Source organism: Oncorhynchus mykiss, chromosome 22 (assembly GCF_057628025.1).
Source record: "Oncorhynchus mykiss isolate SJ-2025 chromosome 22, ASM5762802v1, whole genome shotgun sequence".
Lineage (NCBI taxonomy): Eukaryota > Metazoa > Chordata > Actinopteri > Salmoniformes > Salmonidae > Oncorhynchus > Oncorhynchus mykiss.
Window position 1 is genome coordinate 32,302,601 of NC_143043.1, and position 22,338 is coordinate 32,324,938.

The 22,338-nt window shown below is 44.4% G+C and overlaps 1 protein-coding gene across 3 annotated transcripts in view; it reads left to right on the forward strand.

Moving 5' to 3' along the window:
* The window catches only part of LOC110501661 (mannosyl-oligosaccharide 1,2-alpha-mannosidase IB), a 121,511-nt gene that overhangs the window by 59,374 nt on the left and 39,799 nt on the right, over positions 1-22,338 (forward strand). For all 3 annotated transcript variants that reach the window (XM_036959012.2, XM_036959015.2, XM_036959014.2), the window contains one exon: positions 19,205-19,323. In XM_036959012.2, coding sequence (XP_036814907.1) covers positions 19,205-19,323 — 119 coding nt within the window. The remainder of the gene's footprint in view (positions 1-19,204; positions 19,324-22,338) is intronic.

Genomic DNA, 22,338 nt, shown 5'->3' on the forward strand with positions numbered 1-22,338 from the left:
AGGATAAATGAATTGATAAGGTAATAAGATGATTTGTTACTACAGATTTAATAGATCATTCGATCATAAATGTGGATGCCATCCCATGGTCAACAGCTCCCTTTGCTTCCTCCTCAGTTTGCAGCCCGTTAGTTAGTTGTTTTTCAGCGTGTAGGTCATATGATCGATTCCCAGTAGGGATGTTAACCGTTAATCTGTTAGCCTCCAAAAAAGACATTAGAACGGTCATGCTTAGCGATCTATAAGTGAATTTACATAATTGAATGGAATTAAATTGCCGCCTATGTATTTTCGTTAGTCGCCATGAATCTTATTTAACACATGCGCACAGCATACAGAGCCTAGTTTCGCTCTAGCTGTTACTGGAGCGAAACTTTATTTTAGAAGCCCAGTCATTGCGCAACAAATAACAATTAGAAATGCAATTGCGTGTTAACTGTTTTGATGGCCACATTTAAAAATAGCTACTATTTTAAATTCTCAATCTCAACTCATAATTAAAGAACGCCTTCCATTCGCCATTCTGGTGCTATAATCAGACCCAGGCTGTATCACATCCGGCCGTGATTGGGAGTCCCATAGGGCGGCACACAATTGGTCCAGCATTGTCCGGGTTTGGTTGTGGTCGGCGTCAAATAAATAAGAATTTGTTCTTAACTGACTTGCCTAGTTAAATAAAAAAAGACCGCCTGCCTTCATGCCTTTGGGACAAAGACTGCTATTATTAGGGCGGAGTCAAAACCATCTCGTCGTTGTATACATTATCTCTGGCTATAGTCAGTGGTAATGTAGGCAGGCTATCACCACCACTTTTCAATGTGTGCTTAAGGCAGTATAGTTGTTTGAAACCTGAACATTTTACTTTACATGAGGCATGTCTTACCTTGCTTCAAAGTAGCATAGCCAAATCCAACCATAGAAATGTGAAGGACATTACTGCTCTCCTCTTCTATTGGTTTTCATATCAACTTTCTTTCATTGTCCAATTTAGACACGATCCTATTCCTATTAGCAACCCATCCTAGTTGCTGCTGTTTTCTAACCGAGATGTTGATCTCTGTCACATATGGAACTGCTCTCATTAGATGTGCTGTGTAGCATAGTGTTTTCCCACGAATTGCATTTTGGCAAATGTTTGAAATGTACATTTTATCAGCTGCTTCATTGCAGGTTCAATAACAGGCTAAAGCTTTTTGACAGTAAGACAATAGGCTTGCTATTGCTGCATGTTTCCATTAACCCTTGTGTAGTCTTAACATTATGTGTACTCCCCTTGTCCTGAGGGTAAAAAATGACCCACCTTCACGAAACCCCTAAAATAAAGCAGCTTAATTGAATTTTAAACCCCAAATCTATTTTGCATGAAGAAACAACCTGTCATTCATCACCAACTTTGTGAATATCTGGGTTTTCCCTCTTCACAATGCAGAAAGACTGCATTTAATCAGTGGACACCACTCATTTTATTACAACACACCTGTCATACTTGTTTTCTTTACTAAAGTAGAGGTTTATTATTATTAGTGATAAAGGTTCTGCATAGCTGTAAACAACTTTTTTTTGCAAGATATATCACTTGTATAGCCTAAGAAAGTAGCAGAAATGTGCAGAAAGTAGTTTTGAATGCATTTTATTGAAGGGAAACATTAAACATTTTTGGCAACAAAGTGATATATTCTTATACTGTACAATGAGGATTTAATCTACAAAATACTAGTCTTCTCCCGTTTTAAAAAACTATTACCCCCACCAACAAGGTGTATAAACAACAATAATTAAGAATAAACTAAGATAAGATAATAGATACAAAACAAAAACATGAAGAACATAAATTAATCAACTCTAATTAGCACATGTAGGACAGTATGCAAGTGTGTGTGCATGGACTTTGCAGATGTATTTCTCACATGGGCAGCACATAGTATTTGTGTTACAGTCCTGCTATGGGGGGCAGAATTGGCATCTCCTCCTCTTGCCTGCCCCAGCTGCAGCCTCAGGTGGATCAGGACAAGATTCAGCCCCCTGAACAGCTTTCACAAGTGCTGCAGAGGCTGCTGTGCCGGGGAGGCGCTCCCTTCTTTGAATGTGTGGGGTTACTAGTGCCTTTCCCAGCTGCTCCAGGAACACCCTCTTGTTCCGCTTATCAGGCATCCAGGTAGGGTTGATCTTGTTCCATATCACAAAGGCATTGTATGAGGACACATCAATGATGTTAGGGAAGATGACCAGGGGCCAGTGGGCTGTCATCCTCCTGCAGCTGTAAGTTCCAATGGCTGGCTTCCTGTCCTCATGATCACTGAACTCAGCCGTTTTGTGCAGTGTGCTCAGGAGGACCGCATTCTTTTTCCTCTTTGGGAGGTAAGAAACTAGAGTGGTGGTGGGGGTGAAGGCAAGCTTTGAGAAGGCTTCTCTCCCCCTTGTTGCGAGGAGTGCAGGGGGAGCTCAAGCTTGTTCTTTCTAACTGTGCCAACCATCTTCCTCTTCAGGAGCTCCTGGCGGAGTCCAATCAGTAACATACATAATCTCAATTTCTCTGTGTGTGTGTGTGTGTGTGTGTGTGTGTGTGTGTGTGTGTGTGTGTGTGTGTGTGTGGTGTGTGTGTGTGTGTGTGAGAGAGAGAGAGAGAGACTGCCGGGTCAAAAATGACCCTAAGACAATCTTTGTACCCTGCTGGTGTACAGCTTTCATGGAAATATGAACAACGGCGATGTTTCACTATTTCTAATGTTGGGGTCACTCTAGGAAAAGTAATCAAATTTCAAGTTGGAAAAAATATAATTTAGGGGGTTTTCTCTGCTGTTAAACATAGTGGCAGGTCATTTTTTACCCTTAAGACAACACAAAGGTCAAGGCTCTTAATGTAAAATGCATGTCTCTTGTATGCATGTCTAGTATTTTGTTGGTCACCTCATTTTTCTGGTTGAAAATGTTTTAACCGTTTGTTGACCGGTTAATGAGGGTCGGTTAGTCAGCAGCAAAATTGACCGAAATTTGCATCCCTAGTTCCAAGGGCGGAATAGCACACTGGGCTGTGAGGGCTGTGAAACGGCGCCATTGCAACATGCAACAATGAGAGGTCTAAATCACACACACAGCATGACCGGCAGAGGAGAAATGAGGAGAGAGAGGAAAACCTAGAAGTGGATGTCTGATAATGGGATTAAGAACTAAAGAGGATAATTCAGAACCTAGAGGGCTGAGCCTGTCCGAGGAGAGAATACACATACCATCCACTGTCCAGAGGGAGGAGGGAGAAAACAGGGAAAAAGAGAGGGAGAAAGGAGGGAGGTGCTGAGGAAATGCATTTGATGGAGAGAAAAACATGATGGTGATGAGATGTGGAGGGACAGAGAAGTAGAGAAAGATGTGGAGAGAATATGAAGCAAAATGAGGAAGAGGGAGGGAGAACTGAGGTGTCTGTGTTCAGATGGGATAAGATCTGGATAGAATTCACCGATGGTAATGTATGGAAGACCTCTGGAAAATACAGGGAGGAATGTTCATCATACAATATGAATCAACCGGAGAAAATAATCCACTACAGTTACGCCACAAACAAGGATGGTTGAGCCAGGTTTCACAGAACAACAGGATGTAATCGGTAAGACTTCAGCATTCTAAACTATTCCTACAGTGGCTCTAAACATGAGCAGCTATTATGACAGCGATGGATTCCTCCAATCACGCCTCGGGGGACTTGGGATTGACAAGACTAAGGCCCTCCCCCAAGTGTTATATTCTCACCTCTCCTCCTCAATATTCATAAGCTCACTACACTATTCCTTTTCCGATCAGCCCCCCTGTCGGAGCACTGATAACATCTCCAATTACACATATACTCTTCTGCGGATTGTCAAACTGTGTTCCCCGGGTGGCTAATATCCTCCTAATGAACAAAGTAATTTCCTTGTTGGTCGACCGTGTTGAAGAGTGTGAGAGAAGGAGCGTGTCTCTGCTCTTGCGGGAAATGATACAGCAGTGGGGATGTTAGCTCTCATAGTCTTACAGCTTCCGAGACCTGTTGGGCTGGGCTCTGCTTTTCTGTGTTTTGGGGTCAGTGGGAGGGATGCTTTAAGAACTGTGGCAGTGGATGAAGCAGTGTTTTCTGTAATTAAATGGATTAGCCAGCAAAATAGAAAAAGTATCCAGCCAGGTAGTTCCTGGCTGTTGGGGTCCGTGGGGGCATGCAGAACAAGCTCTGTTTTGGTGTCCTCTGGCACATTCTAATGCATTGATTCCATCCAAAATACACAGCTAAATTATTGAATACTTTAACGACTTTACCTCCCAGATTGGTAAAATTAGTTATGGTATTGTGAAGAAAGAATTTACAATTAAAATGACAATTAAAATGTGTGAATTCAGTGTGTTAGTTGTTTTGGATATTGTCTAGGCCTATCTTCTAAGTAAGAACCTTTTTTAAACATTAAACCTGTCTTCTCTTGAAATGAAAGCCTATTTAGTTTTACTGCAAGATATAATTTGCCACAATTATGTTTGTTCTTCAAATTATGTATTTTATTGTCTGCCGCTGTGGGCACTTAGGGTAAGGAAACCAATGTGTCGTTTTTTAATTTGGGTGAACTATCTCTTTAACAGTTTGACCTGTCAATCAATCACTGTGGGTGGGATTTTGAGGGAAGCGGTCGATTAGTAATCTAGTCAGAAATTTAGTTTATTGTGGCAAAAACCTAAGAAAAAATGTTGTGTTCAAGTAAACATGGAATTCCATTTGAGAAACAATATTGAATGGCAGGAAATGGTTTTAAAAATGCAAACATTTTTAGGGGGATGTCCCCCAGACCCACCCCCAGTTTTTTTAGAAGGCAGGAACTCATGAATAGACATACAGGTATGATTGAAATGAAAAATTAAGCAGATGTTAAACATGGCCTACACAGAAAGCAGCAGTTGACTACTCCATTGTCGTCACTTTAATCAAATCAGTCGGCCTATATCAATGTCTTTAGTAATACCATGTAAGTATCATGCTTTTATAACTTTCAATCTTTTTTTCATATTTTGGACCAGATTGGGGCTCACTCTCCACTACCTATTGTTCCTGCAGTGAGGATTCAACATTTTCATCAAATCTTTTCATAATTTATCAGCAGATAATCACGAAAAAGCAGAACTAGTCTACCAGTATGCAAATTAAAAATAACACAGGTACCAAGAGGCCAGACAATGAGTCTGTTATCGGCTTTAGCTGATAGCCGGCGCTTAAGGAGTGTGGAGTGTGGAGGGACGATGTGGTGGTGATGACTTTATAATGACAGCTGGAGGGTCCAGAGACACTTATCTCCGCTGGAGAGTATGGAGGAGGGAGATGAGGCTGAACCTAGTGGTGAGGCTAGTTCGAGCAGCTGCCAGCCTGTATCACATTCTCACTAAGGGCTGAGGAACTCCCCAGTCAATACCTGCCCGGCACTCAGAAATGAGCAGACACCTCCAATAAGCCAGCACGCCCTAACTCTCTCTCTCCAGGGAGTTGGGTGTGTATGGTGCACTTCTCCATTTATTCGTGTGTGTGTGTGTGTGTGTGTGTGTGAGATATTTCATGTCAATCCGTAATGACGTAGTACATTCGTGCAGGACTACACAATAGTGAGTACTGTGCCAGTTGTAAACACCCATCTGTTTGGTGCATTAGTTCTGTAGCATACAGTGGGTTTCTAGGGGTGCGTCTTACATGGGCTCTGTCCTTGTCAAGTGAATTGGGGTCATCTAAATCCTCCAGTCCCTTAGAGAGGAGTGGATGTTTGGGGAGGAATTGTTGCATGTGGCCCTGATTAACATCCAGTGGCTCTACAGTATTTCTTTATTTTTCCCAGTGCTGCTAGGGAGTTTGGGGGTCGGCCTGGACCTGCTGGCAGCGTTAGAGAGAGACACCATGAGCAAAGAGTTTGCATCCAAAAGGGCTCTGGTCAAAAGAGTGCACTACTGTATATAGGGAATAGGGGGCAAGGGTAGAGACTGAAGCTAGCTCTGCTCCCTCCCAACAGGATGTTGTCACATTTTCTTCTCCGCTCCTCCAGCTCTCCACTTCTCCCCTATTCCCAGCATTTCACTCCGGTTAAACTTTTAACAGGCAGGCTGATGCTAAATTGGACGGCAGGCAGGAAAGCAGACTGATTTTCCGGCTGCTGAGTCCACTAGGAATGCGTATAAGCCTCTCAAACACAGCGGAGGAAAAAGGGAGAAAGAGAAAGTTGGAACTTTAATGACAGCCTAAAGGAGCACGAAATTAGCTTTTTCTCCCCGCCTAATGTTTGACAACACATCAAATGTGACAAGAGAGGCTGTGTTCTTCTGAGTAACTCTACGAACAATTGGATGGGCCACTCAGGAGCCAATTCCCCACAACTCTGTGCAGCTCTGGAGTTGATAACATTTTCTATAAATATTAGTACTAACGACTGGAGGGGGCCACTTGAAGATGGTACAGGACGTCATGTTCAGAAGATCATGCAGGGAAAGACATTATGGAAGAGGAAGGAATAACATTTACTGCTGCTCACCACAGTGTAGGTGTCCCTAAAACGAGGCCTCACTCACATTCGCTCGCTCACATTCATATTTACTGAGCGTGTAGCTTAGTAAATATTCATCAGGCCACTTATGGGGACTGGCTGGTCTCACAGCACACAACCCACATCACACACTCCCTCTGGAGATGGGCCACGGTGGGGGAAGAGGGCTTGAGAGAGAAAGAAATTGAGAGATAGAGGGAGAGAGCGAGAGACATGGAGAAGAGAGAGAAGCTCCAAAAAGCAAAACTGTTTTAGACGGGGGCCAACAGAGCTAGGAAGGGGAGGCACCTCACCTTTTTAATGGAAAGAACATTGGTGTGTCCTAGGTCGGAGATGAATGTTCTCCATACTGAGAGTGATTGCATCTTCCGGAGGTGTAGTTATCACCAAGACTCGAAGTCTACACTGAGAGACTGGATGTGAGAATGGATTTTCTCCGGGTGTGAAAAGTCTACTTGTCAGCAGATGCGAACTCTTAACACACACACACGCACACTTCCATTCTCTCCCACGCACACATCCCATTCTCTCCCACGCACATGCACACATACGTGCACACACTGAGTTTAAAATCCAGAATCTCAGCCTACACAATCCTAGCCTATCCAGTGCTTTAGTCAATGGTTTAGCCTACTGTATGTCAATACATGAGTAGCAAAATAGGTGAAAGGTTAATTGTACCCTGTTTCTAATAAAACAGCCATAGACCTAAAAAGAGCCTTATCAAATATTATTTCCATAAGTACAGTCCCTGGTAAAGGTGCTTTCCAACTAGAGATACCCTGGTTTCCCCTTTCAAAATCCTTGAGCTCTAAGTTGGGCATTGATAGATTAACATAATCACTGTGAGATTATACTGTTTTCAGTACCTTTATACCGCTGGTGTTTAAAGGATCTAGTGACCTTTCTTTTCTTCAGCTATGCCACTGTACTGAATGCACTGAAGTCTCCACACACAGTTCTCTTTGGCTGAGCTTGTGTATTCCCCAAGTAGCTTGCTAACTTTGCTCAACTATCCAGAAACTTTCCCACTCTTGGCCTTCAGCAATAGAAGTAATTTGTTGACATGTTACACAAGATATGGTAATCTGAGAGGGGCCTGGTACACTTAAAGGAACACAAATTGGACATTACAAAGGCTTCTGTAGAGAGATGGAGCGCCAATGGAAAGCCAGAAAGCAAGTCTTCCCCATGATTAGACGTTTGAAGCCCACATGATCTCTGCTTTAGTCGTGAACATCAATATTTTGGAGTTTTTCATAGTTCTCCCTCTTTTAAAATGTTTAAATGAGAGAGTGAAGAAGAGCTTTCAGCAAGAAAGTCCCTCCACCACCCAAAAGAGTTATCAGATGACTTATCCGATGTCATCTCCAATGTAATGTTCTCAGACCTAAGGCATCCAGCAAACTCTGGTCATTATTGATATTTTGACTTTCCGGGTACAACAATATTAGACGAGCAGAAAAAACAAATGTCTGTAAATCCTAATTGGGATTCCCAGCTCTACCCATTTACACACGATGCCCCATAATGACAAAGTGAAAACCATGTTTTGCAAATGTATTTACAATTATATACAGAAATATCTAATTTACATAAGCATTCACATCACTGAGTCAATACTTTGTAAAAGCACCTTTGGCAGCTGTGAGTCTTTCTGGGAAATTAAAATATGTATAAATATTTATAGTTTTTTTTATACCTTTATTTATCTAGGCAAGTCAGTTAAGAAGAAATTGTTATTTACAATGACGGCCTACCTCGGCCAAACCCTCCCCTAACCCGGACAACGGTGAGCCAATTGTGCGCCGCCCTATGGGACTCCCGATCACGGCTGGTTGTGATACAGCCCAGAATCGAACCAGGGTCTGTAGTGATGCCTCTAGCACTGAGATGCAATGCCTTAGACTGCTGTGCCACTTTCTAAGAGCTTTCCACACCTGGATTGTGCAACCTTTGCCAATTGTATTTTCTAAATTCTTCAAGCTCTGTCATATTGGTTGTCGATCATTGCTAGACAACCATTTTCAGGTCTTGCCATAGATTTTCAAGTAGATTTAAGTCAAAACTGTAACTCGGCCACTCAGGAACATTCAATGTCATCTTGGTAAGCAACTCCGTTGTAGATTTGGCCTTGTGTTTTAGCTTATTGTCCTGCTGAAAGGTAAATTCATCTCCCAGTGTCTGGTGGAAAGTAGACTGAACCAAGTTTCCCTCTAGTATTTTGCCTGTGCTTAGGTCCATTCCATTTTCTTTTGTATCCTGAAAAACTCCCCAGTCCTTAACGATTACAAGCATACCATTGATGCAGCCTCAATTGAGAATATGGAGAGTGGTACTCAGTAATGTGTTGTAATGTTTGGGGCAAATCCAAAAAACTTTGTATTCAGGACAAAAAGTGAATTGATTTGCCATATTTTTTTTGCCTTTTTGCAAACAGGATAAATGTTTTGGAATACGTTTTATTCTATACAGGCTTCCTTCTTTTCACTCTGTCAATTAGATTAGTATTGTGAAGTAACTTCAATGTTGTTGATCCATCCTCAGTTTTCTCATATATATATATATATATGTCACAGCCATTAAACTCTAACTGTTTTAAAGTCACCATTGGCCTCATGGTGAAACCCCTAGTACTTTTCTTCTTCTCCGGCAGCTGAGTTAGGAAGGACGCCTGTACCTTTGTAGTGACTGATTGTATTGATATACCATCTAAAGTGCATTTCATTTAATTTTTTTTACCAATCTACCAATAGCTGCCCTTCTTTTTGAGGCATTGGGAAACCTCCCTGGTCTTTGTGGTTGAATGTGTGTTTGAAATTCACTGCTCAACTGAGGGACCTTAGAGATAATTTGTATGTGTGGGGTACAGAGATGAGGTAGTCATTCAAAAATCATGTTAAACACTTGCACAACTTGTGTGACATTAAGCAAATTATTACTTCTGAACTTATTTAGGCTTTCTATAACAAATGGGTTGAATACTTATTGACTCAATACATTTTAGCTTTTCATTTTTATGAATTTGTAAAAATTGCGTAAAACAACATTCCACTTTGACATTATGGGGTATTGTGTGTAGGCCAGTGACAAAAAAAATATCAGCATTTAAAGTGAAGGGGTGTGAATACTTTTTGAAGGCACTGAATGTCTGCTGCATAGGGACAAGAGAGCCATGAGAAATTGAGTTTTGATCAGTCATGGAAATCAAAGTGCTGAAAACATGTTGGCTCACCATTTAAAAAGAAGATTTAGAACAAGCTACAGAAGGAAAAAATAATAGCGTTTTGGTGCAGGTACAGCTGACTAAAGCAAAAATAATATTATCCAAGCAGTCAGACGTCGTGTCCCGTGCATATATATATTTTTTTCTTCATATATATTTCGTATATATATTTTATATTTTAACCTCAATTTCAACATACTCTCCTGCAACCTGCCTCACCCAATGTGGTATCGATCTGTTATTTTCTATACTTTAGAACCGGAACCCCCAAAAGAAGCTAGCCAGCTAACTAGCTAGTAGTCAGTTAGCCACTGCTAGCGGTCATCAGCTAACCTCAGCCCGGTCAACTCCTGCCAGTCTGCACAGCGCGATTCAACCCAGAGCATATCGGACTGCTTTTTCTCTACCACATCTCCGGATTCCTACAGCAAGGTCTGAACTTTTTCACCTGGATCATCGCAGCTAGCTAGCTGCTATCCGAGTGGCTACTCCTGGCTAACGTCTCTGTCCCGAAGCAAGCACCAGTTAGCCTAGAGCGAGCCTCGTGCTAGGGCCATCTCCCGGCTACCTGAAGAGGCCCATCAGACACTTCTTGGGCTACAATACCTATTCTGCCAATTGGCCTGGACCCCTTTTACTGCCGACTCGGAGCCCCGCCGATCCATCACGACTGGTCTACCGACGTAATCCCCCCGAGGGGGTTTCAACAGGCTCCTCCGTCGCGACATCCCTCTAAGGCCCGCCTGCTAGCCCCGGCCCGCAAGCTGTCTGAATCGCCGTGTCTCCAGCTCGCCTAGTTACTCTCTGGACCCTATGATCACTTGGCTACACATGCCTCTCCCTAATGTCAATATGCCTTGTCCATTGCTGTTTTGGTTAGTGATTGTCTTATTTCACTGTAGAGCCTCCAGCCCTGCTCAATATGCCTTCGCTAGCCCTTTTGTTCCACCTCCCACACATGCGGTGACTTCACCTGGTTTAAATAGTGTCTCTAGAGATAAAACCGATCTCATCGTCACTCAATGCCTAGGTTTACATCCACTGTACTCACATCCTACCATACCCTTGTCTGTACATTATGCCTTGAATCTATTCTTCCGCGCCCAGAAACCTGCTCCTTTTACTCTCTGTTCCGAATGCACTAGACGACCAGTTCTTATTTTTTAGCTATACCCTTATCCTACTCCTCCTATGTTCCTCTGGTGATGTAAAAGTTAATCCATGCTCTGCAGCGCGTAGCTCCACTCCAATTCCCCGGGCGCTCTCATTTTTTAAAACTTCTGTAACCGTAAAAGCCTTGGTTTCATGCATGTTAACATTAGAAGCCTCCTCCCTAAGTTTGTTTTATTCACTGCTTTAGCACACTGCCAACCCGGATGTCCTAGCCGTGTCTGAATCCTGGCCTAGGAAGGCCACCAAAAATCCCTAACTACAACATTTTCCGACAAGATAGAACTGCCAAAGGGGGAGGAGTTGCAATCTACTGCAGAGATAACAGGCATAGTTCTGTCATAGTATCCAGGTCTGGTCAGGTTTGAGCTTCTACTTATAAAAATCCACCTTTCCAGAAAGTCTCTCACCGTTGCCGTTTGTTATAGAACACCTTCAGCCCCCAGCTGTGCCCTGGACACCATATGTGAATTGAATGCTTCCCATCTATCTTCAGAGCTCATACTGTTAGGTGACCTAAACCGGCACATGCTTAACACCCCGGCCGTCCTACAATCAAAGTTAGATGCCCTCAATCTCACAAATTATCAAGGAACCTGCCAGATACAACCCCAAATCCGTAAACACGGGCACCCTCATAGATTTCATCCTGACCAACCTGCCCTCTAAATACACCTCTGCTGTTTTCAACCAGGATCTCAGCGATCACTGCCTCATTGCCTGCGTCCGTAATGGGTCTGTGGTCAAATGAACACCCCTCATCACTGTCAAACGCTCCCTAAAACACTTAAGCTTGCAGGCCTTTCTAATCGACCTGGCCCGGGTATCCTGGAAGGATATTGACCTCTTTCCGTCAGTAGAGGATGTCTGGTCATTCTTTAAAAGTGCTTTCCTCACCATCTTAAATTAGCATGCCCAATTCAAAACATTTAGAACCCGGATCAGATGACCAGCACAAAAACATCCTGTGGCGTACTGCATTAGCATCGAATAGTCCCCGCGATATGCAACTTTTCAGGGAAGTTAGGAACCAATATACACAGGCAGTTAGGAAAGCAAATGCTAGCTTTTTCAAACAGAAATTTGCATCCTGTAGCACAAAGTTCAAAAAGTTCTGGGACACTGTAAAGTCCACGAGCACCTCCTCCCAGCTTCCCACTGCACTGAAGCTAGGAAACACTTTCACCACCGATAAATCTACAGTAATCAATCATTTCAATAAGCTTTTTTCTACGGCTGGCCATGCTTTCCACCTGGCTACCTCTATCCCGGTCAACAGCTCTGCACCCCCCACAGCAACTTTCCCAAACATTTCTCCTTCACCCAAATCCAGACAGCTGATGTTCTGAAAGAGCTGCAAAACCTGGATGCCTACAAATCAGCTGGGCTAGACAATCTGGACCCTCTATTTCTAAAATTATGCGCAGCAATTGTTGCAACCCCTATCGCTAGCCTGTTCAACCTCTCTTTCGTATCGTCTGAGCTCCCCAAAGATTGGAAGGGGGAGACACTCACCCAAACTGTTACAGACCTATATCCTTCCTACCCTGCCTTTTCTAAGGTCTTCGAAAGCCAAGATAACAAACAGATCACAGACTATTTCGAATCCCACTGTACCTTCTCCACTATGCAATATGGTTTCCGAGCTGGTCATGTGTGCACCTCAGCAAAGCTCAATGTCCTAAACGATATCATAACCGCCATCGCTAAAAGATAATACTGTGCAGCTGTATTCATCAACCTGTATTCATTCTACATTCTTATCGGCAGACTCAACAGCCTTGGTTACTCAAATGACTGCCTCTCCTGGTTCACCAACTACTTCTCAGATAGAGTTCAGTGTGTCAAATCGGAGGGCCTGTTGTCTGGACCTCTGGCAGTTTCTATGGGGGTGCCACAGGGTTCAATGAGGTCGCTCTTCCTGCTGGTGATTCTCTGATCCACCTCTACGCAGACAACACCATTCTGTATACTTCTGGCCCTTCTTTGGACACTGTGTTAACAAACCTCCAGACGAGCTTCAATGCCATACAACTCTCCTTCCGTGTCCTCCAACTGCTCTTAAATGCAAGTAAAACTAGATGCATGCTCTTCAACCGATTGCTGCCCGCACCTGTCCAGCATCAGTACTCTGGTCGGTTCTGGCTTAGAATATGTGGACAACTACAAATACCTAGGTGTCTGGTTAGACTGTAAACTTTCCTTCCAGACTCACGTTAAGCATCTCCAATCCAAAATCAAATCTAGAATCGGCTTCCTATTTCGCAACAAAGCATCCGTCACTCATGCTGACAAACATGCCCTCGTAAAACTGACTATCTTTACGTCTTTGCTAGGTAAAGCCCCGCCTTATCTCAGTTCACTGGTCACCATAGCAGCACCCACCCGTAGCAAGCGCTCCTACAGGTATATTTCAATGGTCACCCCCAAAGCCAATTCCTCCTTTGGCCGCCTTTCCTTCCAGTTTTCTGCTGCCAATGACTGGAACGAGTTGCAAAAATCACTGAAGCTTTAGACTCATATTTCCCCCTCTAACTTTAATCATCAACTGTCAGAGCATCTTACAGATCATTGCACCTGTACATAGCCCATCTGTAAATAGCCCATTTGTAAATAGCCCATCCAACTACCTCATCCCCATATTATTTATTTATTTTTCTCCTTTGCAACCCAGTATCTCTACTTGCACATTCATCTTCTATACGTCTATCACCTCAGTGTTTATTTGCTAAATTGTAATTACTTCGCCACTACGGCCTATTTATTGCCTTACCTCCCTAATCTTACCTAATTTGCACACACTGTATTTAGACTTTTCTATTGTGTTATTGACTGTACGTTTGTTTATCCCATGGGTAACTAACTCTGTGTTGTTTGTGTCGCACTGCTTTGCTTTATCTTGGCCAGGTCGCAGTTGTAACTGAGAACTTGTTATCAACTGGCCTACCTGGTTAAATAAAGGTGAAATAAAAAATACAAAAAATTAAGAAATATGCAACTCTAGATTTTTTTTACCCCATCACTAGCATTTGGTGTAATCTTGAACCCAGTAGCAAGAAAAACTCTGATCAGGCCTACTGTGTTGTTACGAGTCCCACTGTGTTCTGGTTACATGCTCTGGTGTTGCCCTTTGGAGCTAACAGCAAACCCTTTGGTAAGAGAGATCTATGACGTATGGCTTTAATCTAGTCATTAGCATTACCAGTTTCACTGTGTTCTTAGTGGGATGGAGCCTCAAGTGTGTCTGGCTTGGCCAGCGCCTTACTGGTGATGACTGGGGATTTACTGCAGGCCCCACACCAATCTATGAATGTAGGGTCAGGTCCTCCGTGAAGGCCCAGTCAGAGATGCTCAAAGGAGCCGGCCAGTGGACAGATGCAGCAGGAGATGTTTCAATGCAGAGCCATATAATTTGAGTAACTTGGTGGTGGGCATCGGAGGAGCGGAGCGTGGTCTGAGTTAGCCATGGAGAGGGTTGGCTGCTCCGACTACACACTGCTCATTAAGCCAGACCCACTTGCTGTTTACCCAGAAGAAACAGATAGAGGGATGAGAGAACAGGGTGAGAGTGAAGGAGAGGTGAGAGGAAGGGTGAGGGAGAATGCTAAATGCACAGAGGGGAGAGACAGCGAGGCGCTGGAGAAAGATTGCTAGATAGACAGAGAAGATAGAGGGGGGCTGAGAGGAGGCTTTAGCATATACTCAGCGACTGTCTGTCTGGTTTTCTCCCATAACTCCAATGGGCCCAGGGTTGAGCTATCCCTCCCCCTGCATTTCCCCCCTCATTCACACACCCGCCAGTTTACAAGACAAAATGAAGTCTGAATAATGAAACCATCACGGTTCGTGCCATGTGTGGAGTCATACTGGAGTGCTAGGAAATCTGTCACCTAATGAAACTGGCAGAGGGTCAGAGGTAGGGAAGGAATGTGTAGCTGTGAGGATTGTTCCCCAAATAAACCTCATCCTGGGAAATGTGTTTCAGAAAATAATGTCTGGCATCTTTAAATACTACCAGGTGAAAATGCCAATCCAGGTTAATGTGATATGATTGGCCCAATTTGAAAGGTCGTAAGGGAGGGAGGGACCGAGGGAAAACATTTTTATTTATGGTAAGACTGATGGAAGTGACAAGTACAGAAAAATGGAGGACAGACAGCTGGAGGGAGGGATTAGATAAATATGTTGAGATTAAAATGATGTACAGACAAGGACTAGGGAGAGAGGGAGAGGAAGGACATCATTTCATTCATTAATTACATTTCAATTCACTTCCTTCATTTAATGTAAATTCATTCGGATGGGTGGAGGGTTGGATTCCAGTGTGTAGCTCAATGAAGGACAGATGGAGTGAGCGGGCATAGATTACATGGTCGTAGAGGAGGGTAAAGGGACAGACATGGTTCCCTGCTGGCAGTGGGCGTGACACGTGGCGGTCCTGACTCCTACCAGGAGGGCCAATCTGTCCAGATCTCAGGCAGCCCAGAGTCTTAGCAGAGCAGCCCAGAGTCTTAGCAGAGCAGCCCAGAGTCTTAGCAGAGCAGCCCAGAGTCTTAGCAGAGCAGCCCAGAGTCTTAGCAGAGCAGCCCAGAGTCTTAGCAGAGCAGCCCAGAGTCTTAGCAGAGCAGCCCAGAGTCTTAGCAGAGCAGCCCAGAGTCTTAGCAGAGCAGCCCAGAGTCTTAGCAGAGCAGCCCAGAGTCTTAGCAGAGCAGCCCAGAGTCTTAGCAGAGCAGCCCAGAGTCTTAGCCTCAGTCTCATCCTCAGCTAGCCAGCCCAGTGAATGTATTTTTAGAGTTATTTAAGGCTGCTGTCAATAATGATAATAACACTGGAACTCCTGCGGAACTACAGCCTGGCTTGTCCTTTATAGTAGAGTTACTGATAAGACCCGGGCTGCAGGGTTCAATCCAGCCACAGCAGCACCCACTAGTAGTCCAACCAGCCACAGAATTAGAGCACCAGTACTCTAATAAGATCAAATATAAGCCTAGTCAGGCTGTGGTATTAACAAGAGATGTAGACCTTGTTAAGAACTATCAAAAAGAGCAACACTATTAAGACTATTACAATGAACTTCAGTATTAGAGTTCTAGTATTAATCTGAACTGCAGTAGTAAAACTATAGTATTAATCTGAGCTGCAGTAGTATACAGTGCCTTGCGAAAGTATTCGGCCCCCTTGAACTTTGCGACCTTTTGCCACATTTCAGGCTTCAAACATAAAGATATAAAACTGTATTTTTTTGTGAAGAATCAACAACAAGTGGGACACAATCATGAAGTGGAACGACATTTATTGGATATTTCAAACTTTTTTAACAAATCAAAAACTGAAAAATTGGGCGTGCAAAATTATTCAGCCCCCTTAAGTTAATACTTTGTAGCGCCACCTTTTGCTGCGATTACAGCTGTAAGTCGCTTGGGGTATGTCTCTATCAGTTTTGCACATCGAGAGACTGACATTTTTTCCCATTCCTCCTTGCAAAACAGCTCGAGCTCAGTGAGGTTGGATGGAGAGCATTTGTGAACAGCAGTTTTCAGTTCTTTCCACAGATTCTCGATTGGATTCAGGTCTGGACTTTGACTTGGCCATTCTAACACCTGGATATGTTTATTTTTGAACCATTCCATTGTAGATGTTGCTTTATGTTTTGGATCATTGTCTTGTTGGAAGACAAATCTCCGTCCCAGTCTCAGGTCTTTTGCAGACTCCATCAGGTTTTCTTCCAGAATGGTCCTGTATTTGGCTCCATCCATCTTCCCATCAATTTTAACCATCTTCCCTGTCCCTGCTGAAGAAAAGCAGGCCCAAACCATGATGCTGCCACCACCATGTTTGACAGTGGGGATGGTGTGTTCAGCTGTGTTGCTTTTACGCCAAACATAACGTTTTGCATTGTTGCCAAAAAGTTTTTACACTTTTTATGGATATCTTTAAGAAATGGCTTTCTTCTTGCCACTCTTCCATGAAGGCCAGATTTGTGCAATATACGACTGATTGTTGTCCTATGGACAGAGTCTCCCACCTCAGCTGTAGATCTCTGCAGTTCATCCAGAGTGATCATGGGCCTCTTGGCTGCATCTCTGATCAGTCTTCTCCTTGTATGAGCTGAAAGTTTAGAGGGACGGCCAGGTCTTGGTAGATTTGCAGTGGTCTGATACTCCTTCCATTTCAATATTATCGCTTGCACAGTGCTCCTTGGGATGTTTAAAGCTTGGGAAATCTTTTTGTATCCAAATCCGACTTTAAACTTCTTCACAACAGTATCTCGGACCTGCCTGGTGTGTTCCTTGTTCTTCATGATGCTCTCTGCACTTTTAACGGACCTCTGAGACTATCACAGTGCAGGTGCATTTATACGGAGACTTGATTACACACAGGTGGATTGTATTTATCATCATTAGTCATTTAGGTCAACATTGGATCATTCAGAGATCCTCACTGAACTTCTGGAGAGAGTTTGCTGCACTGAAAGTAAAGGGGCTGAATAATTTTGCACGCCCAATTTTTCAGTTTTTGATTTGTTAAAAAAGTTTGAAATATCCAATAAATGTCGTTCCACTTCATGATTGTGTCCCACTTGTTGTTGATTCTTCACAAAAAAATACAGTTTTATATCTTTATGTTTGAAGCCTGAAATGTGGCAAAAGGTCGCAAAGTTCAAGGGGGCCGAATACTTTCGCAAGGCACTGTAGCTCTAGTATTAATCTGAGCTGCAGTAGTAGAACTCTAGTGTTAATCTGAGCTGCAGTCGTATAACTAGTATTAATCTGAGCTGCAGTCGTATAACTCTAGTATTAATCTGAGCTGCAGTAGTATAGCTCTATTATTAATCTGAGCTGCAGTAGTATAGCTCTAGTATTAATCTGAGCTGCAGTAGTAGAACTCTAGTATTAATCTGAGCTGTGGTAGTATAGCTCTAGTATTAATCTGAGCTGCAGTAGTATAGCTCTAGTATTAATCTGAGCTGCGGTAGTATAGCTCTAGTATTAATCTGAGCTACGTTATTAGAGCAGAAGTCTTAAAAAGAGGGCCGTATTAGAGAGTATGGTAGGGCTAGTGATCAAGCTTTGGTCTTAATTGAAGTGAATTATAATGACCTACGCTCACCACCCTGGGCAGACTGCATCACTCCCTTGGCCTGTGGTGACATTGAGGGAGGGATTGGAGAGAAAGAGGAGTGGAGTGTGAGTGATTTGGCTGTCAGTCATGTTTTAATGAAGATCACTGCTAGCCGTAGTGGTGTCTCCATTGAAGGTGAGCTAGTAATTGCGGTAGACTCTGGAAAGGGGAGGACCACTCTTCCCATCCCTCTGACTTTAAAATGGTGAAAGCCCGGAATGGCAATACAATGGCAATGACCAAGCTAAAACGGGTTATATCCATCTAGAGATCTCCATGTATCTATGTGGTGCAGGGGGCCAAAGTCATGCCCTCTGTAATGACACAGCACCTCCGACTGTTATGGGGACAGCACCTGCTACTGTTATGGGGACAGCACCTGCTACTGTTATGGGGACAGCACCTGCTACTGTTATGGGGACAGCACCTGCTACTGTTATGGGGACAGCACCTCCGACTGTTATGGGGATAAGAGATCCTACTGTTATGGGGATAAGAGATCCTACTGATAGGAGGACAGCACCTGCTACTGTTATGGGGACAAGAGATCCTACTGTTATGGGGATAAGAGATCCTACTGATAGGAGGACAGCACCTGCTACTGTTATGGGGACAGCACCTCCGACTGTTATGGGGATAAGAGATCCTACTGTTATGGGGATAAGAGATCCTACTGATAGGAGGACAGCACCTGCTACTGTTATGAGGACAGCACCTGCTACTGTTATGGGGACAGCACCTCCTACTGTTATGGGGACAGCACCACTTACTGTTATGGGGACAGCACCTCCTACTGTTATGGGGACAGCACCTCTTACTGTTATGGGGACAGCACCTCTTACTGTTATGGGGACAGCACCACCTACTGTTATGAGGACAAGACCTCCTACTGTTATGGGGATAAGACATCCTACTGATAGGAGGACCGCACCTCCTACAGATAGGAGGACAGCACCTCCTACTGTTATGGTGACAAGACCTCCTACTGTTATGGGGACAAGACCTCCTACTGATAGGACTGTGACCTGACTAGGAAAAACTCTTGGCCCATGAGTTGTGGGTTTCATTTTTTTTACATGGGCCACATATGCTGTGCATATGGTAATAAGTCACTTTAAGACCCTATCCATGTGTGTGTTTTTCCTCTGTCCAGGTAATTCCCAAATGGGGGCGACCATAGTGGACGCCTTAGACAGCCTGTACATGATGGGCCTCCACGACGAGTTCAAGGATGGACAGGAGTGGATCGAGCAGAACCTGGACTTCAGTGTGGTGAGTAGAGAACAAAACCTTTTAGTTCCTGTACTCACTCCAGGAGTAAAACAGTTGCACTTAGCCTCCTTCTGGCCTGTGGTCTTCAGTGCTATACTGTTCAGAGAACCAAAAACCAGCAAACAACATGCTTGATGCCACTTGTACCTGGAAATTACATCTACTAACAGCCATACAGCCAGGGGTGCTAGAGTGACAGACTCACAGACAGCAGATATGAGTTGCGCTTTGCAGACAGCCCAGGCTACAGACAGAATGCACTCTTGTTTTATCTCTGACCGGTAGTGAAGCCTGTTGATACATGAGAAGAGGAGCGTCTAGCGTTGCTGTGATGGGAGGGAGGGAGAACTGGACACCCGCTGGTAACCAGGAGACCGGAGTAGGAGTCATGGAAACGATGTGGGCAGGGAGAGCGTTGCAGACTGTGCTGATGCAGAACACAGACCTGGGGAGTGTAGAGCCCACAAACCAGACCACATATCAGGGTCAATTGTGTACAATCAGTGTATACCCTCAATACCAGTCAGCTTCTCTCTCTGAGCATCTTCACCTCAGTCTTGGTACTCTGCTCTACAAATGTTTCTCTCTCTGGCTCGCTCCCTCTCCCCTCCCCCCTCTCTCTTTCTCTACCAGGATGGAGTTATTAAAGCCCTGCTGAACTAATGACATCGCAGGCAGAGTGTGTGTGTTTGTGTTTCTGACTGGCTGATGCTGTGAGAGGTAATTAACTTCTGGACCCATCCGGTCAGCTCTGGGGGAGAGAGAGAGAGACTGAAGGGGAGAGAGAGAGAGACTGAAGGGGAGAGAGAGAGAGAGACTGAAGGGGAGAGAGAGAGAGAGACTGAAGGGGAGAGAGAGAGAGAGACTGAAGGGGAGAGAGAGAGAGACTGAAGGGGAGAGAGAGAGAGACTGAAGGGGAGAGAGAGAGAGACTGAAGGGGAGAGAGAGAGAGACTGAAGGGGAGAGAGAGAGAGACTGAAGGGGAGAGAGAGAGACTGAAGGGGGGAGAGAGAGAGAGACTGAAGGGGAGAGAGAGACTGAAGGGGAGAGAGAGAGAGACTGAAGGGGAGAGAGAGAGAGACTGAAGGGGAGAGAGAGAGACTGACTGAAGGAGAGAGAAAGAGACTGAAGGAGAGAGCGAGAGAGAGAGAGACTGACTGAAAGAGAGAGAGAGAGACTGACTGAAGGAGAGAGAGAGATACTGACTGAAGGAGAGAGAGAGATACTGACTGAAGGAGAGAGAGAGATACTGACTGAAGGAGAGAGAGAGATACTGACTGAAGGAGAGAGAGAGATACTGACTGAAGGAGAGAGAGAGACTGACTGAAGGAGAGAGAGAGAGACTGACTGAAGGAGAGAGAGAGAGACTGACTGAAGGAGAGAGAGAGAGACTGACTGAAGGGGAGAGAGAGAGACTGACTGAAGGGGAGAGAGAGAGACTGACTGAAGGAGAGAGAGAGAGACTGACTGAAGGAGAGAGAGAGAGACTGACTGAAGGAGAAAGAGAGAGAGACTGACTGAAGGAGAAAGAGAGAGAGACTGACTGAAGGAGAAAGAGAGAGAGACTGACTGAAGGAGAAAGAGAGAGAGACTGACTGAAGGAGAAAGAGAGAGAGACTGACTGAAGGAGAAAGAGAGAGAGACTGACTGAAGGAGAAAGAGAGAGAGACTGACTGAAGGAGAAAGAGAGAGACTGACTGAAGGAGAGAGAGAGAGACTGACTGAAGGAGAGAGAGAGAGACTGACTGAAGGAGAGAGAGAGAGACTGACTGAAGGAGAGAGAGAGAGACTGACTGAAGGAGAGAGAGAGAGACTGACTGAAGGAGAGAGAGAGAGACTGACTGAAGGAGAGAGAGAGAGACTGACTGAAGGAGAGAGAGAGAGACTGACTGAAGGAGAGAGAGAGAGACTGACTGAAGGAGAGAGAGAGACTGACTGAAGGAGAGAGAGAGACTGAAGGAGAGAGAGACTGATTGAGAGAGAGAGAGAGACTGAAAGAGAGAGAGAGAGAGAGACTGAAGGAGAGCGAGAGAGACTGATTGAGAGAGAGAGACTGAAAGAGAGAGAGAGAGACTGACTGAAGGAGCAAGAGAGAGACTGACTGAAAGAGAGACTGACTGAAGGAGAAAGAGGGAGTGACTGACTGAAGGAGAAAGAGGGAGTGACTGACTGAAGGAGAAAGAGAGAGAGACTGACTGAAGGAGAGAGAGAGAGAGAGTGACTGAAGGAGAAAGAGAGACTGACTGAAGGAGAAAGAGAGACTGACTGAAGGAGAGAGAGAGAGACTGACTGAAGGAGAAAGAGAGAGAGACTGACTGAAGGAGAGAGAGAGACTGAAGGAGCGAGAGAGACTGATTGAGAGAGAGAGACTGAAAGAGAGAGAGAGAGAGACTGACTGAAGGAGCAAGAGAAAGACTGACTGAAAGAGAGACTGACTGAAGGAGAAAGAGGGAGAGACTGACTGAAGGAGAGAGAGAGAGAGAGACTGACTGAAGGAGAAAGAGAGAGACTGACTGAAGGAGAAAGAGAGAGAGACTGACTGAAGGAGAAAGAGAGAGAGACTGACTGAAGGAGAGAGAGAGAGAGACTAACTGAAGGAGAGAGAGAGACTGACTGAAGGAGAAAGAGAGAGAGACTGACTGAAGGAGAGAGAGAGACTGACTGAATGAGAGAGAGAGACTGACTGAAGGAGAGAGAGACTGAAAGAGAGAGAGAGAGAGACTGAAGGCGAAAGAGAGACTGACTGAAGGAGAGAGAGAGAGACTGACTGAAGGAGAGAGAGAAACGGGCTGAAGGAGAGAGAGAGAGAGACTGACTGAAGGAGAGAGAGAGAGAGAGAGACTGACTGAAGGAGAGAGAGACTGAAGGAGAAAGAGAGAGAGACTGAAGGCGAAAGAGAGAGAGACTGACTGAAGGCGAAAGAGAGAGAGACTGACTGAAGGCGAAAGAGAGAGAGACTGACTGAAGGCGAAAGAGAGAGAGACTGACTGAAGGAGAGAGAGAGACTGACTGAAG